Source organism: Malassezia restricta, chromosome IV (genome assembly GCF_003290485.1).
Source record: "Malassezia restricta chromosome IV, complete sequence".
Classification (NCBI taxonomy): Eukaryota; Fungi; Basidiomycota; class Malasseziomycetes; order Malasseziales; family Malasseziaceae; genus Malassezia; species Malassezia restricta.
This window is the reverse complement of record NC_040196.1, coordinates 806,141-821,127: the sequence shown is the minus strand read 5'-3', so window position 1 is coordinate 821,127 and position 14,987 is coordinate 806,141. Positions and strand designations below refer to the sequence as shown.

The following is a 14,987-nucleotide window of genomic DNA, read 5'->3' as shown; positions in this document are numbered from 1 at the left end:
ACCTTGGCCCAAGGCCTTGGCTCCACGACGCACAGTGCGCAAGAGAAGCTCCTATGGGAATTTTTTCGCTTTTTGTATCATGATCACGTGCAACTTCACTACGACTCCTCATTATCAATGATACCCGTCGCCTCAAAGTATGATGGCGGTAAATCAAAGCCTGCGGTCACATCATCTTCGTTCATAGCATTAGCGAGAATATCCATGGTCCATGCGGCTTCCTGCTCTTGCGTGAGTGGTCCTGCGTCGTGCACCAAACCATCTTCGTCCGCGATATGATCAGCAAGAATTTGACTCGTAATTGATTCCTCTTCAGTCACGGGTGCCTCATCAACTTGGCCGCCAGTGCTCTCGGCTTCGACGTGAGGAATTTCATGTGCAGTCTGAGTCTGCTGGAAGTCAGTGTCAGAAGCTGATTCCGCTGGCACAGGTGGCTGCAGATGCGCTCGTCCGATGCCAGCCATACCAGCCTGTCGTGGATCGTCATATTGCACATCCTGTACAGGCACTGGTATAGAGGTCACCGTAGGAGGTAAAGGCGGTGGAACTCTGCGAAGTGGCACATCAGGCCGAAGGGCACTTGCGTTGGAAATTTGTCTTCGAGCCACTTGTTGCAGCGCCTGACGATTGACAGAAGCCGTGTTCAACTGCTGTGCAAGTCGAGGTGGCATACAATACAGACCGAGTGCGATGGTCTGGAGTACATGCGCCTCAGGTGTATTGAGTGGCTTGACCTGTAAAAAATATTCCAAGCCTAAAATCGAAGTTTCAAAGCTGGGGCTGCACCATTTGGGGAACTGAACCCATCCAAACCATTGTTGCATGCCTGACTTGTTCAGCGAAGAAGGCATCACCTTGGCCAAGGCAATATGTTTTGTGTGTGTAGCATTGGATCGACCGCGCAGTTGGACCGTCTGAATGAGCGAAACAGCTGGGTGCACGACCAATGGAACGCCTGCACTATGCACGAGCGTAAGAACAAATGGCACAATAGAACGTAATGGGAAGGCGGGAATTGGTTTGCCAGGCAATGAAATACCCCAGCGTTCTTCTCTGGGCTTTTTTGTGCCAAACATTTTGTCGACCAAGGACCGCTTGACAGGTTGCCCCAGCGAAGCCGACGACAGCGTGAAGTAAAACGTCTTCCAAGTAGAGACCGGCTCAGAGAGGCTTTTTTTTAGGATCGCGGATCCAGACATCGTACTGAGTAAATTTTGCGTTTGTGTAGAGAGAGCCTGTCGCCGAATCAAAAGCGAGCTAGCATTATCGGGCGGTGGTGGAAGATAGATAAAGGGAATGAGGACTCGGTCATTAGAACGAAACAGGCCCGGCCGTTCGAGCGTAAACTTGAGATACCATTTCACGCTGGCCCATTCTTCGCGTTTTCCATTTTTGTTCGGATCACTTTCAAGCACATAACTCGATGGATAATACGTGCCCACGCCAGGGAAGCCATTTGCCAGAGTGCTTTTCCCTGGTCCTTTTTCAGGCGTATCCAAGTGGAATTCCCATTCATAGTATCCTCGGCGGTCCAGCCGTCCTGTCGTATTTTTGCTTACCGCAGCTCCTTTAGCAGCACAGTACTTTGCCTCGTTGGGATTAAAGCTGTAGTCAATCTGCACCAGCATTTGCTCGCGTGACGACGTCGATGCCGTCGAAGGCGTGAGCCCAGAAAAATTGGGCGCAGTGCCGCTGGTAGCCTGTGAAGCCCGCGGCGCCAGAATAGATACGACGCACTTGAGCTTCATGCGCACCTGCGCTACCCTTGACTTGTCCGTACAATGCAGAATCAGGCGACCATGAATCGCGCCGCTCTCTCTTTCCTTGGAACCCCCCATATAAGTAGGCGACGTCTGTGGTGGGGTGTGCAGCTGTACAAAAAGCGTGTCATTCGCACCTGTGTACGAATGAACAGTCTTGAGCGCTCCATTCGAGCGCGTAGATCTCCGGGAAGGCGGTGCACTACTCGCTACACGCGTTGGGACAGACTCCGCATACCCTGTAGAACCCGTGCCAGAAAGAATCGATGCCGAGTCGCTGGCCTGGCTTGGCCCAGCATACTGGTAGAACGGATCTGCGAGCGCATGTTTCGGCATGGTATGCGGCAGCCATGGATCGTGCGCGTTCATAGGCGGGACAGCCTTGACGCACTAGGCAAAAGTGGTGCCTTTTTTCGCCTAGACCAAATCCCTTTTGCTGGCTGCGCAGGACAGGCACAGGGCACGCCGCGCTTCTCCTCGTACACTCGGCCGAACACAGACGCACAGACACGATCAGGCCCACAGAGATGGAGCCGCGTCACCTCTGTATCTACCATGAAGTGGCTTTTGAACCTATTCGCCCTATTCGCCCTGCTCTCCCTTGTTCTCGCAAGTGACCCGCACGGCATGATTCGTCGCCGAGATCACGTCAAGAGGGACGATGACATCTGCTACAAATGTGTCAAGTCGTACTTTGACTGCTTCCGACTGTTTGGTTTCCAGGGGTGCACTGTGAAAGATGCCGAGCACTACACCTGGTGTCGCCAGTGCACTGGTGAGGACCCGCCTTGGTAAGCTCCATAGACGTGCAGCTACAGGCACATCATGACTCGGTGCCCATACCCTGACTTCTCCACATAGACCGAACACGTTGAGCGAGGATCCGCTGTGCCACCATGTTTCGTGTGACGCTGCATCGCGTTCTTGCATCCACTGCATCTCGTGCATTCAGCACGTCAAGAACGACTTGCAAGCCACTAGAGCTTGCTCACGAAGTATTTGAGCCATCCCCATCTGATAGGCCCATGTTCCAAAAGACCAGTGCACTTGTGATCTGTCATGGTCTCTATGGATCGAAACAAAACTGGCGTTCGCTTGCCAAGGCCATGGTAAAAGAATTCGCTTTGCCTATATACACACTGGATATGAGAAATCACGGCTCCTCGCCTCATGCAGACACGATGACCTACCTCGACATGGCCGGTGACATTGAAAAGTTCTTCTCGGATAAACAGCTCTCGAATGTGACGCTGATCGGTCACTCCATGGGAGGAAAAGTTGCACAAACTATGGCATTGAACCCAAGGCTACCAAGTCATGCCCTCTCGCACCTTATTAGTGTCGACATGACGCCAGCTGCCGGTCCCATTTCGCCTGAATTTATGCGGTATGCTAGATGCATGGTGGAGATCAACAAGGAGCAGGTACAATCACGCAGTGAAGCAGACAAGATGCTGAAAGAAATCGAGCCGAATCTGTCTGTGCGCCAGTTCCTGCTCACGAACCTCGAGCGCCAAGGAGAAACAATGCAGTTCCGCATACCCGTGGAAAAGATTATGCACGCGCTCCAGGAGATTGGTGAGTTTCCCTATGCCCCTCCCGTCGATGAGCATTCCGCTCCAGAGCGCCTATGGAATGGCCCTACCCTGTTTGTCAAGGGCGAGCGCAGCAAGTACATCAACCGCCACAATATACCGCTGTGCAAGGCGTACTTCCCAAGTATGCAGCTCAAAGTTCTTCCGACGGGCCACTGGTGCCAATCCGAAGCACCAGGTGCATTTATCGACACCGTCAAGGCGTTCCTTCTCCAGTAAAGGCTATGTATACTTGCTCATCTGAAGGCCTTTGACGTCGTAACCACATTTTTTGTAGAAAGGCACATTGTCGTCGCTGCAGTCCAGCAGCGTCTTGTACGCACCGGCCTTCTCACTCAGCGTCGTCAGTGCACTGATAAGGATCTTGCCCAGACCCCGACCCTGCATCGATGTGTCCACGGCGATATCCTCAATGTGGCCCGCCGTCGCGAGCGAGCGCAAAAACTTGGGCTCCAAAAACACAGTGCCCGTAGCAACAAGCTCATCCGTCTCTTTTGATACAATGACACAAATGTAGTACTTGCTCGCGGACGTGTTTGACTTGGCTAGCTCATAGAAGCGTTCCCGCCATGCCTTCTCGCCTGGATCAGCTACGGACGTCAGCGAAGCAAGCACTCGGATGTGACCGCGGCCATGGTCAGACGAAGCGAGCGGTCGGATATGCAAATTGTGCTGCGCGAGCCGGTCATTCAAGTCCGTCGGGATCAGCTCTGCGGGGAAGCTCAGCTCCAAGTCCGAGTCGGGCGTAAATGGCATGGTGGAGCTTATGGGAGGGGAAAATGAACACGGTCTCATTGGCCACAAGTTCCCCCCACACACTGACCACTCGTATACGGAATGCTGCCTTGGAGACCTGTGGTGCGCCAAGCTTATTCAAGTAGCACGGCCATCGCGCTGCGTGTGCCAGTGCGCATGTCTCACACCAGGGCGTACGCGGCTCGTCGTGTGTCTTGGCCACTGTGGCTGGGTATAGCGGGTGCCTCGGTGGCGGCTGCCATGGCTGTGCCAGCCTTGCCCCTCTATCTAGAGGCACCCATGGATCGCACTGTCAAGGAACCCAAGTCTTCCATGGATGTGCCCGTCTACATGCAGACAGCCGGCACGAATGTGAATCATACGAGCTCGATCTTGCGCCTCGTGGGCTTCGGCGTGCGCACTGTCACGTTCCTCGGTTTTCATGTCTATGTGGCGGGCCTGTATGTGGCGGAGGATGCCCTAGAGGCTTCAAGGAAACCACTAGCATCTGGTGACGTGGATCTGGAAAAGCAACTACAGGATTGGCTCGAGGCTGGCGTGCCGTGTGCGATCCGTATCATGCCTGTGCGGTCCACTGACTTTGCGCATCTCCGAGACGGACTCGTGCGTGCTATCAATGTGCGTGCAAAACATGCAAGAGCCTTGCCCGACACGTATGATATGTCCGATGAGGTCGAAAAAAGCCTCTCTCGCAACGTGCACGACCTCAAGTCTCTCTTCCCACGCACCAAAGTCCATCGTGGACACGCCCTGGACCTCGTTGTCCAGAAGACCCAGGCTCATACATATGGCCTCTCGCTGCAGTACAATGGCACAGAGCTTGGTTTCGTGGAGAGTGAACGCGTCTCCGAGCGTGTATCGCGCAGACCTTTTACCCTGCCCGTTTCCTTGCTTCTGGCCTATGTGGGCATGCACCCTGACATTAGTGAGGCGCTGCGCACGTCGATTCGTCACGGTCTCACACACGAACTGCCATAGAGAAAGTTTTTTCTTTTCTATCAACTGCGAATTTGGATCCCGCGGTCTTGTGGATGCAGGCCATGGAGCCGGCTGGCGCGTCCACTTCGATCCATGTGGTCTATGCCAATGACGTCGTCTGGCAGAAACTTGTGGTCGAACACCACGTCGTCATCTTCCAAGTAGGTGGGCTGCTTGTATTGGCTCGTTTGAATGAGGGCAAAGCGGAACTTGGCAAACTCCTTGTCCGGCACATCAAGACGCACCTGGATGCGCTTGGCCGTGTCCGCAAAGCGCTCGTTGCGCAGTAGGACGAAACGGAGCGGCACGCTGTGGACACGCGCCACATCTCGGAAGAAATGGCACATGTGGACCAATTTCGCGTCCTCGCCCAAAGCCAGCTCCTCCGGCCAGATTTCCTCGGCAAACAGCTCTGTGCCCTCTGGGATGCTGTTGATACTGTCAAACATGTGCAGTTCGCGTTGTAAGCGGCCCAAAGCAGCCGACACAAATACCCGGATCTTGTGTGTGCCATCCGGTCGAAGGCTGACTTGCTTGGCTAGCTGATCTGCCAGTTCATGCACAGTAGCCGTCTTGGGGAGCAAGAATGTGTAGAGATGCGGGTCTTCTTTGTTGTGTGCGCCCATCCACGACACGCTGAGCGAACGCTTGGTCTCCAGCTCGATGATGCTCACATCCAAAATCTCGTAATAGAGCAAACTCGCTGGTCCCTGCAGATAGCTCGTTTGGATGATTTCGTTGATAGTTTGGTTGGCCGAGCGCTTGAGCACCGTCTTGGGAGTACCATTCGGACCATTCGCCACGGTGAAGCGCAGCATAAGTGGGTCCTGCTCTAGACGCTCTGCGACCTTGGTGGCGAGCATGTCATACGTCATTTTCTTATTCAAGGTAAGTTCCACCTCGGGCTGGCCGACGGCATCTTCGTTGCGAGGCTTGATCAGCAGACGAACTTGATTCTGCAGAAAATCGTAAAACTGTACGGGATTGGAGTACAGTTGCTGCATCTCATAGTCGTTCGCATCTTTTTCAGACAGCTCGATCTGGAAGCAGATAATGTCACCGTCCTGAATCTCACTCTGCGCAAAGGTAGCCTTAAACTTGAGCTGCTCAATCATCCCGGGCTTGATCTCTTCAAACATCTTGACCTGTGTCGCTGGCGGCCAGCGCATAAGCTCGTTGATAGTAGGCACCAAGTCGCTCACCTTCATGTGTCGCTGCACGTACATGCGCGAGACACCCAGCAGGCTCTGCCGCGACGTGTCAAAGTACTTGAGAAAAATCATAATGGCATCGTTCCGAGTCGCAGGATCCAAGTGTGCCATGGCCAGACTGTTGGGATCCAAGACTTCCATAAAGAAGCGCAAGTCGTTCTGACGAGATGCCATGCGATCCCGGACCACTTCCAGCGTGAGACTCGGATCGTTTTCAGGTACAATGGCATCAGGACGCACCGTCTTGTTCTGGCGGTTGACCAGGACCCACAGCCGCACTAACTGCTCAGGCAGCTCAAAGTGGTTCGCCAGTCGCGCCTTGAAGCTCACAAACGGTTCGTTCTTGAGGACTCGGAACGTCGGCAAGTCCGTTGGGCACCCTATGCGGTCGTCAAACGTGGCCAGATCAAAGCCCTGGTGGGTGCGGAATAGGTCCTCTGTGACAATCTTGGTGGTCAGATACAGGTGCTGCTCTTCGCGCTCGCGGCGACGGATCTCCATCTGTATGCGCTCGTCTTCGATGCGCTCACTGAGGTAGTCAGGCACATCGGCTGGCCCGATGGGCTTCAGCACCTCGTCCATCAAGGACTCGCGCACGTACACAAGCATGTAAGCATTCGTGAAGCGCTTCATCGCACGAATGGGCGCCGTGGCGCTGGGATGGCGGTTTATACCGCCGGGCGGCACCATCTCACCACCAAAGTTGTCTTCCAACACCTCCTTGAGCGTGGCGGGTGTGACGCGATCGTCGTCAAATTTGAACCAGTTGCTGTCGGGCTCAGGTTTGATCAAGGCAAAGTAATGACCACCGTGCAAGTCGCCCGAGTGAACAAGCACGCCATGCAGTTTGTATACCCAAGGCTCGTGTTGGGCTTCTTGGATCAAAAACGGCTTGAGGTCAATTGACAAGGGAAATTCGTGGCGGTCATTGATTTTGACCATCATGTCTTTCTCCAAGTCGTACTCGAAGCGCTTGAGCTGGAGATGCAAGACAGGCGGAAACTTCTCAAACACCACGCCCTTCTCGGCATCTTGGAGACCATAGCCTTCCGCGTGGTATTTGTTATCGCCTTCTAGCATCTCGGTCTGAATATAATTCCAGAATGACTGCTCCAGGTTGAGCATGCCCTTTACGTTGAGCTGAATATCGTAGAAATCTTCCGAACGAGCCGACTCGTACTGCACGTTGACGCAGCGCAGGAAGCTCTTCATCTTACCGACAAACAGGCGGTTAATAGCACCGTCGGCCGCCGTGCCCTTCATTTTGATCTCCAGCTTTTCCTGGAGCACACGATTGAACTCCTGGACATCGTGCTGTAGGAACGAGTCGAGGGACTTCCAGCCGAAGGATTTCGTCAGCTCGGTCGTTCCCACCGGCTGATGACTCGTCTGAAGCTGATAAAACACGCGCTGGAGCGCATAGGCCACGCTGTCTGTGGGAATGTCATTCTCTGTTGGGATCTGATACACAGCACGGCGGAAATAGTTGGTAAAAAAGAGGGATTGGAGCAGCGAATTCATGTAGCATGTGGCGCCCTGATTCTTCATACCCACGTAGCCCGTCTCCTTCTTCGAGTCGTAATTGATAAAGTTGTGCCACAGCACACCCGTGGGATCCTTGAGGACGCGTACGAAGGCTGAAACGACAGCTTGGTCGTCTTCGATGATCGGTCGTGTGCGCTTGTCGAGGGGGACAGCCAGCTTGCGGAACTCGTTAAAGCGGGTGAATCCCCAGTCCATTTCCTCCGTCGTGAAGCGATGGTGAGCTTGACTCGTGGAGAAGAGAGTGGGATCGTTGGGATTCGAGATCACTAGCGCAAATTGTGCGCATGCGTGAAAGCCTTCTGGCGTGTCCTTGTTGTCAGCGTAGTCAAGGTACACAGACACCATGTCATAAGGCTGACCATTCGAGTTTCCGAAGGGGAAGAGCAGGATCCGCCACCGGTGCCCACCGCACTCAAACTCGGGTCCCGTAATGCGCTTGTCGAGAGCATGCCAGGACTGGATCGGCCAATGGCACACCTGAAAGTCTGCCTCCTCCTGACCTAGGTCTGCCAAGTATTTCTCGGCGAAGGCATGGTGATCCATCACACTAATACGCTGGACAGGCTTTTCCACCATCATGCTCTCAGTCGAGAGCGGGTCTTCGAACCCTGGTGTCGCGTCTTTTCTGTCCATATGGGATTTCTGTAGGCCAGAGTCACTGGCCAGACTTTTTCTCTTGCAGAATAACGCTTCGGCTCGAGTTGGGACTGCCTATCAGGTAGGTGACCACACTCACAGTCGGGCGAGATTCACAGTGATGGGAAGTGTCAGAACAGCCACGCAAGTGGCGGCTGTGGACCGACCGAGCCTCTCCACATCCTACACCAGCAAATCAATCATGCGTGTCACGCGTCCCTGAGGGGCAGCGGCCATCGCTCTATCCAAGGAAGGTGCTATGGCGACATGAACAGCTTGACGCGCTGTTCTCCTTCACCCACCGAGCTTCCCGCCCTCGGTGGCGGCTCCCTCGTACGTGCGGCGGATCGGTGGGACCATATCATCTCGGCCGAGAATCAGGCGGCAGCGGTCGCCTCGTGGTCCGCCTGCGTTGCAACGCGACCGTCGCGATGGAGCCAGCTGCGCGGCCGCTGCAGCGACTGTATCACTGGGCTGTTGAGCTACAGCGGGATGAAAGCCCACCGTGGTGGACAGGAAAACTGTTCAACAACGAGCTGGTATTTCGTCCCAAACCTTTTTATATCCAGGGTATCCTGATCGGTGCGCTGCTTGTGTTTCTCGTCTTTGCCATGATCGGCCGCCTGCGGAACCGGTGGCGCGTGCGTGCCTGGCACCATACCTATGCCAAAGCTCTTGAGAGTGAGTTTGCGCAGGTCGGCGCGGAGCCCGGGCATGCAGTGCCCCCGCTTGTGTGGAATGGCGCAGATGAGGCATGCTTGTTCGCGACAGGTCGTCGTGGTGTGTCCACGCTGCATGCTACGCTCTCGCTGCGGCCACGTCACGACCCGCTACTCTGGACAGTCCAGCATCTGTACGACATTTTCACTCTGCCGGCCGTGCCATGGTGCGGGCCTGACCGTCTGACGCTGACGCTGACGCTGCCTTCGACGCCGCGGATCAACGGCGCCACTTTCGCGATCATTGACAAGACCGAGCTGCGGGCCATGCGCCACGACCGCTTTGACATGAAGTTTGCGCGCGTCCTAGACAGTGAGAATGCCAGTGAGCTGCGTGGTTTGGATGCGCGCTTTGCGATTGCGTCCGAGTCGGGCGATGCCACCGACCGTTGGCTCGGCGACATAGGCCCGCGTGGCGACAAGCAGCGTGCCCGATTGGGTGTGGCTGAACGGCTTCATGGACCGGGCGGCCGCTTCTTTGTGTCGCTGCTGTATACCGACCAGCCCGCACGCGAGCCGACATCGGGCGCCGTGCCGGAGTCCGAGCGCGTGGAGCGTCTGGAGCTGACGATGCGTGTGCCCCGCACGGCCTCTGAGGCTAGCGCGAGTCTGCCGCTCCTTGCGCTTGTGCTCGATATCGCGGATGCCCTGGCTCAGACGTCCGCAGGCCGTTCCGACATTCTTCAGCTGCGTCCTGAAACGTACACTTCACTCAAAAAGACGAGGGCACAGGTCGGCCAGGAACTGACGGAGCGGCACGCGCGTGAAGACAGGGCCGAGGCGGCGGGGGCTGAAGAGGAAGAGCGTCGGCGTGCGCAGCAGGAGAAATTTGAGAAGCTCACGCCCGCCGAGCAGGCTAGGCGGAAAGACCTGGCCAAGCGGCGTGCACAGCGCAAGGCCCAAATGACCCAAGCCAAGCGTTCATAAAGGATCTATAGGACCATATCTGATGCACCTGGCATGAGCGCCTCGTCTTCCGCGACTATGTCGTCGCGGACCGACAGGATATGCGCAAAGTACGCCGAGAGCTTGGTATGCTGCACGATATGCACCAGTGCCTCGTGCTCGTCTTGGAGGGCTGCATGAATCGCTTCGATATGCGCATCGGGCAGACCTTGCAGACGCTCGGCCAACAACGACACCGAGGGCGGCGGCAGGGCGCATACCGATTCAGGAGCCATCAGCGTGCTGGCCGTACTGGCGTCGGCGAGCACGCTCTGTAGCGTGTGAAATGCCACCGTGCCCTGGACATTGTGCAGGACTTGATCGTCCGTCATACTCGTCGTGTCGCTGAGTGCCTCCCAGTCATCCATCAAAAAGAGGCGGCGCCACAGCGAGGCCAGTGCCGCCTCGCGGCGCGCAGGCGTCGGTGTATCAAGACGCACAAACACCTGTGCAGCAATGGCCAGGTCGGTGAGGGGCGCCTCGGGAGGCGCCGCAAACGCGCGGTCGGTGAGCGTCAGCAGATCCATCATATCTTCACCGCCCACGACGAGACCGGCCATCACGTCGCGCGCGAGCGACACAAAGAGCATGCGCAGAGCCGGCCGCTCCGACAGCAGCGGCGCAACAGCCGAGGCGATCGCTTCCGCCTGCGCCTCGGGCGGCGTCTGTGCATCGATCCACGCAGCGTCGGACCATCGTTGGTGGAGGCGATGCTGAATGTGGCCCAAATCGAGCGCATCGTCCCAGGCTTCGAGCGCGGCCTGCTGTGCCGGCGCAAGTGCGTCATCCATGCGTGGCAGCGTCGCGAGGTGCATCAGCTTTCCGAGACTCAGCATCCGCTGCTTGGCTTCGACGTCCAGACGCTCGGCATCGGCCGTGGAGCGCAACGTATGACGGGCGTGGTCGTATGCGCCGAGGGCCGTGTCGTGCACCCATGCAAGTCGGCCGTACTGCGGATGCGCGTCCAGAAACGCCGAGACAAGAGCCGCATGCTGGGGTTGCGGCTCCATGAGGCGGCGCAGCGCGCCATGCCGGATATAATGCTGGTACAGCTCATTCGCAAAGTCCATGCCGTACGTGTCGAGGTACGCTTCCACACGCACGACGGCTGCCGGAGGCGGCGCCTGCATGAGCTTGATGCGTTTCGCGTCCTCCTTTTCTTCGTGCGCGTCTGCAAAGCACAGCTCCACCAGTGTGTGAAAGTCGCGGTGGTGCTCGGCCAAAGCAAAGGCTCTGTCGGCGCGGCCGATGGCCAGCAGGGGTCGTAGCAGCGCAGGACGGGCGTGCGCAAAGGCAGCGTGCGCGGCAGCGTGCGCTTCAGCATCGTCCAGCGTGCATGCCTCGCGTGCTTCGTAGGCCATGAGAGCCTGCTCCGCTAGCGCACACAGCTGTGTCCGCAGCTCCGCCACGGATGCATCGTTGTGTTCCAGACGCGAGCGCGTGGCGTCAAAGAGTGCCTCCAGTAGACGAATGCACACAGGCGATGCGTACCATGGCACCCAGGTCGGAGTGCTTGGCGTCGGCGGCAGCTGGTACGTAGCACCGTGCTCGGACCGGAAGCGACTAGCGCCCAGCAGCAGCGCTAGTACGAGACGCGTACACACGATCGCATTCGAGGCGTCCAGCTGGGCGTGCAGCGCCTCGAGCACCTCTAGCACGTGCGGCAGAGCCTGCTCGAAGAACGCACGCTCACTGCCAGGGCCCAGCACGCGCTCGATCGCCGCGGCGAGGACGGTGGCATGCGATCCGGCATCGTAGAGGCGCCACAAGTCACTTGCCCCCGCGAGCAGCGCGGCATCGGCCCGCAGATGCGCGCGCACGCGCGTCGACAGCTGTGCGAGGTAGCCATTATGACCCAGCACATCGCGCAAGCGCAGCGCACATGCGATGCGCTGCGCTAGTTGCGTGCGCAAGTCTACTGTGGGCGGCATGCATCGCAGCGAGCTCGTGAGCACATCGGTGCTGATGCGGACGACGCAGTGCTCGAGCACCTCGATATCGAGGTGAGCTGGTAGCGCATCCAGCTGGAGCGGATGGGCCGGATCATCGAACCACACGGCGCTCTCGAGGCGCTCTTGCAGACGCCGTGTCTGGGCATCCAATGCATGCGGCGACGCAGGCTGCTCGTCGAGAGCCTGCTGCTGCGCGTGCAGCACGTCCAGCTCGACATGCCACGTCCCGCTCTTGGACGTGAGAGCCGTCCACTGCGCACGCTGTCCGCTCACTCGTACGCATGCGCCGAGGATGCGATCTGAGCCATGTCGCAGACGCAGAGACTCTTCCGAGCCACATGGGTCACAAAGCAGCTGCACGACGACGGCATGCGCAAACGAGACGAATGCGACGCTCGGTTGCGCCTCGGCTACGAGCACGCGCGGTCGGGCCGCCGGCCGAGGATCTTCTGCAGCTTCGAAGCGCAAGGGCCAAATACGGCGCGGTGCCAGCGGTGCATCACTCGCCACATCCAGGAGGGCCAGGCCGTACGACGGCATCGATGGCGCGCTGCGGTCCATGTACAGCACGACAAAGGCGTCTTCGCCGGGCACAAAAGCTGCATCCATCATCTCCATGCGCATCGCCTCCGCCGCACTGAATCGCTGGCCCCGAGCATACAACACCTGGCTCGCTAGGGAGCGGTGCACACTCGTGTCGGCGTGCACGAGGCGCGGCGCGGCGCCAGCTCCTGCACCCGCGGTGAGCGGGACGCGCCATACCTGCACAGTGCGTGTACTGATAGCCAGCACAAGGCAGCACATGTCGTCGTCAGGCGTGCCGACGGCGAGCGACGTGATGGCATACTCGGCCCGCATGGCACTCGAGCCACCGCCAAACCAGCGCGCAAGCAGGCCGCGCGACTCGCTCAGCAGCGACGGCGCCATGTGGTGCTCGCCACGCTGCATATGCACACGCACAGCGAACAGCCGCGCATGCGTCGTGCCGACGATCACCTGGCTGCCGTCGATGCGCGCGGCAGCCGACACGTCTTCGCCAGCGTGCAGCGGCAGACGCACGCCCGGCACGCTGCTCGTCGTCGTGAACGCATCACTGACGGCGTTCCAGAACGCGAGCTGGCCGTCCGCCGTGCACAGCAGGAGGGCCGGCTCGGCGCTCGCATTCAGGGGGCGCGGAAGGAGAAGACAGTGCGGCGGCCTATTCGTCGGGGGCACCGGGAACGTGTAGCACGTCGGACACGCACTCGTAGTGAGCCACACGAAGCACCGCTCAGCTGTGGCGCAGTACGCATACTCGGTATCGCGGTCCACGCCACCCGTGCTCGGCGCCGCGTACATATCCGTCTGCAGTGCCTCGACGACGGCAGGCGCGAGGGACGGCACATGCTGCCGCACCTGGAAGAAAGAGTCGTTCAGCAGCACGACGGACTCGCGCGATCCAGCATAGGCATGCATGGACGAGGCCATGGCGCCCGGATCGCCGTCCGTCGACGAACGTGTCGTCGTCATGGTCGAAAAACAACAGGGCCACGTGGGTGTCAGGCAGACCGCGGCCCTTCCTCGCCTCCATGTGTGGTGCGTCGCTGCCGGCGGCGAGTGCCGACGTGCTGGCCCAGAACCGGCGCGTGAGCACGCCGTTCATGATTGAAAAGACGCAGCGCGATGCCGGCAGGGCATGGGACAAGTTCTACAAGGCGAATGAGGACCGCTTCTTCAAAAATCGGCACTGGACGGACCGCGAATTTGAGGAGCTGCGGCAGAACGATCACGACTTGCTGACGCACGACACGCCCGTGCTTCTCGAGGTCGGGTGCGGCGTGGGCAACACGGTGTTTCCGCTCCTGGAAAAGAACGCGCAGCTGCGTGTGCACTGCTGCGACTTTTCGCCACGAGCCGTCGACATGGTCACAAAGCACCCGGCTCACGACGCCGAGCGCGTCAATGCGTTTGTGTACGACCTAGTCAAAGACACGTCGCTATCGGCGCACTTGGCGGCGCGGCCGGCCTGGCCAGCCGTCTCGACGCTCTCGCTGATTTTCGTGCTGTCTGCCATCCCGCCGCACGAGCAAGTCCGTGTCGTGCGTGCGCTGCTGGACCATATCCCTACGGGAGCTAGCGTGGTGTTCCGCGACTATGCGCGTGGGGACCTCGCTCAGCTGCGCTTCCACACGCGGCGCGATGCCCCGTGGGCTGAGCCGAGCCTGCTCAGCGACTCGCACCACTGGTACCGCCGCGGCGACCACACGATGGCCTACTTTTTCACACGCGACGAAGTCGAGCGCCTCTTTGCCGAGGCGGGTGGCGTGGCAGGTTCCGTCGAGGAGGTCGTCCGGACGGACACGAACCGAAAAACAGGCGCGATCATGGAACGCCGCTTCATCCAAGCGCGTTTCCGCCGTGTATAGTTAGATGCGCTGCGCTACAGCCACACGGTGGCCCGCCGCACGGTACGCCGCGCGCCACTGTTCGTCGCGCGCATGCGGCAGCGACTCGGTGCGGATCACCGAGCCAATCGACATGAAGAAGCCGAACGTAGCGCCTGACGAGATCATGTACTGCGCGAGCGTCGCCATCGCTCCCCGAGGACCAGGTCCGGCACTGCGTCAGCGCTGCGTCAAACGTACCGCAAAATCTGGAAGCCACCTCCAATGAAGCCAATCGTGGCCCCCACAAGCGAGCCCATGACCGCACCCATGCTCACTGCACACGTAAGAAGGCCTGCTACGTACTCTTCGACAGCATAGATGGCTGCTGCGGCGTCTGCTGCACGATCACTTGCGGCGTGGCACTCATGGAGAAAATGGGAGAGAAAACAATGTCGGCGCCACAGCGTCGCGGACGTATATATCCCAGGCACGCAGGGACCAACGACCCCGTCCCACCTACCCTT

The 14,987-nt window shown here is 58.5% G+C and overlaps 10 protein-coding genes across 10 annotated transcripts; 5 read left to right on the top strand and 5 right to left on the bottom strand.

Moving 5' to 3' along the window:
- Positions 1 to 98: 98 nt before the first annotated feature.
- On the bottom strand, positions 99 to 2,129 carry MRET_2820 (uncharacterized protein; the record flags this gene model as incomplete). The annotated part of the gene is made up of 1 exon (XM_027629447.1): positions 99 to 2,129. One exon carries the CDS (start codon positions 2,127 to 2,129, stop codon positions 99 to 101), a length of 2,031 nt encoding a protein of 676 aa, XP_027485185.1.
- Positions 2,130 to 2,315: 186 nt separating this feature from the next.
- On the top strand, positions 2,316 to 2,555 carry MRET_2819 (uncharacterized protein; the record flags this gene model as incomplete). Its single annotated transcript, XM_027629446.1, has 1 exon — positions 2,316 to 2,555. The coding sequence occupies one exon, from the start codon at positions 2,316 to 2,318 to the stop codon at positions 2,553 to 2,555; it is 240 nt and encodes a 79-aa protein (XP_027484810.1).
- A 101-nt stretch (positions 2,556 to 2,656) lies between these two features.
- On the top strand, positions 2,657 to 3,574 carry MRET_2818 (alpha/beta-hydrolase; the record flags this gene model as incomplete). The annotated part of the gene is made up of 1 exon (XM_027629445.1): positions 2,657 to 3,574. One exon carries the CDS (start codon positions 2,657 to 2,659, stop codon positions 3,572 to 3,574), a length of 918 nt encoding a protein of 305 aa, XP_027484809.1.
- A 3-nt stretch (positions 3,575 to 3,577) lies between these two features.
- Positions 3,578 to 4,111, bottom strand: MRET_2817 (glucosamine-phosphate N-acetyltransferase; the record flags this gene model as incomplete). The annotated part of the gene is made up of 1 exon (XM_027629444.1): positions 3,578 to 4,111. The coding sequence occupies one exon, from the start codon at positions 4,109 to 4,111 to the stop codon at positions 3,578 to 3,580; it is 534 nt and encodes a 177-aa protein (XP_027484808.1).
- An 81-nt stretch (positions 4,112 to 4,192) lies between these two features.
- MRET_2816 (chalcone-flavanone isomerase) lies at positions 4,193 to 5,089 on the top strand (the record flags this gene model as incomplete). The annotated part of the gene is made up of 1 exon (XM_027629443.1): positions 4,193 to 5,089. One exon carries the CDS (start codon positions 4,193 to 4,195, stop codon positions 5,087 to 5,089), a length of 897 nt encoding a protein of 298 aa, XP_027484807.1.
- Positions 5,090 to 5,109: 20 nt separating this feature from the next.
- On the bottom strand, positions 5,110 to 8,478 carry MRET_2815 (ubiquitin carboxyl-terminal hydrolase 7; the record flags this gene model as incomplete). Its single annotated transcript, XM_027629442.1, has 1 exon — positions 5,110 to 8,478. One exon carries the CDS (start codon positions 8,476 to 8,478, stop codon positions 5,110 to 5,112), a length of 3,369 nt encoding a protein of 1,122 aa, XP_027484806.1.
- Positions 8,479 to 8,912: 434 nt separating this feature from the next.
- Positions 8,913 to 10,127, top strand: MRET_2814 (protein of unknown function (DUF1682); the record flags this gene model as incomplete). The annotated part of the gene is made up of 1 exon (XM_027629441.1): positions 8,913 to 10,127. One exon carries the CDS (start codon positions 8,913 to 8,915, stop codon positions 10,125 to 10,127), a length of 1,215 nt encoding a protein of 404 aa, XP_027484805.1.
- A 5-nt stretch (positions 10,128 to 10,132) lies between these two features.
- Positions 10,133 to 13,606, bottom strand: MRET_2813 (nuclear pore complex protein Nup133; the record flags this gene model as incomplete). Its single annotated transcript, XM_027629440.1, has 1 exon — positions 10,133 to 13,606. The coding sequence occupies one exon, from the start codon at positions 13,604 to 13,606 to the stop codon at positions 10,133 to 10,135; it is 3,474 nt and encodes a 1,157-aa protein (XP_027484804.1).
- Positions 13,607 to 13,665: 59 nt separating this feature from the next.
- On the top strand, positions 13,666 to 14,502 carry MRET_2812 (methyltransferase-like protein 6; the record flags this gene model as incomplete). The annotated part of the gene is made up of 1 exon (XM_027629439.1): positions 13,666 to 14,502. The coding sequence occupies one exon, from the start codon at positions 13,666 to 13,668 to the stop codon at positions 14,500 to 14,502; it is 837 nt and encodes a 278-aa protein (XP_027484803.1).
- MRET_2811 (mitochondrial genome maintenance protein MGR2) lies at positions 14,503 to 14,890 on the bottom strand (the record flags this gene model as incomplete). The annotated part of the gene is made up of 3 exons (XM_027629438.1): positions 14,503 to 14,695; positions 14,722 to 14,797; positions 14,827 to 14,890. The coding sequence occupies 3 exons, from the start codon at positions 14,888 to 14,890 to the stop codon at positions 14,503 to 14,505; spliced, it is 333 nt and encodes a 110-aa protein (XP_027484802.1).
- Between the last annotated feature and the right edge of the window lie 97 nt (positions 14,891 to 14,987).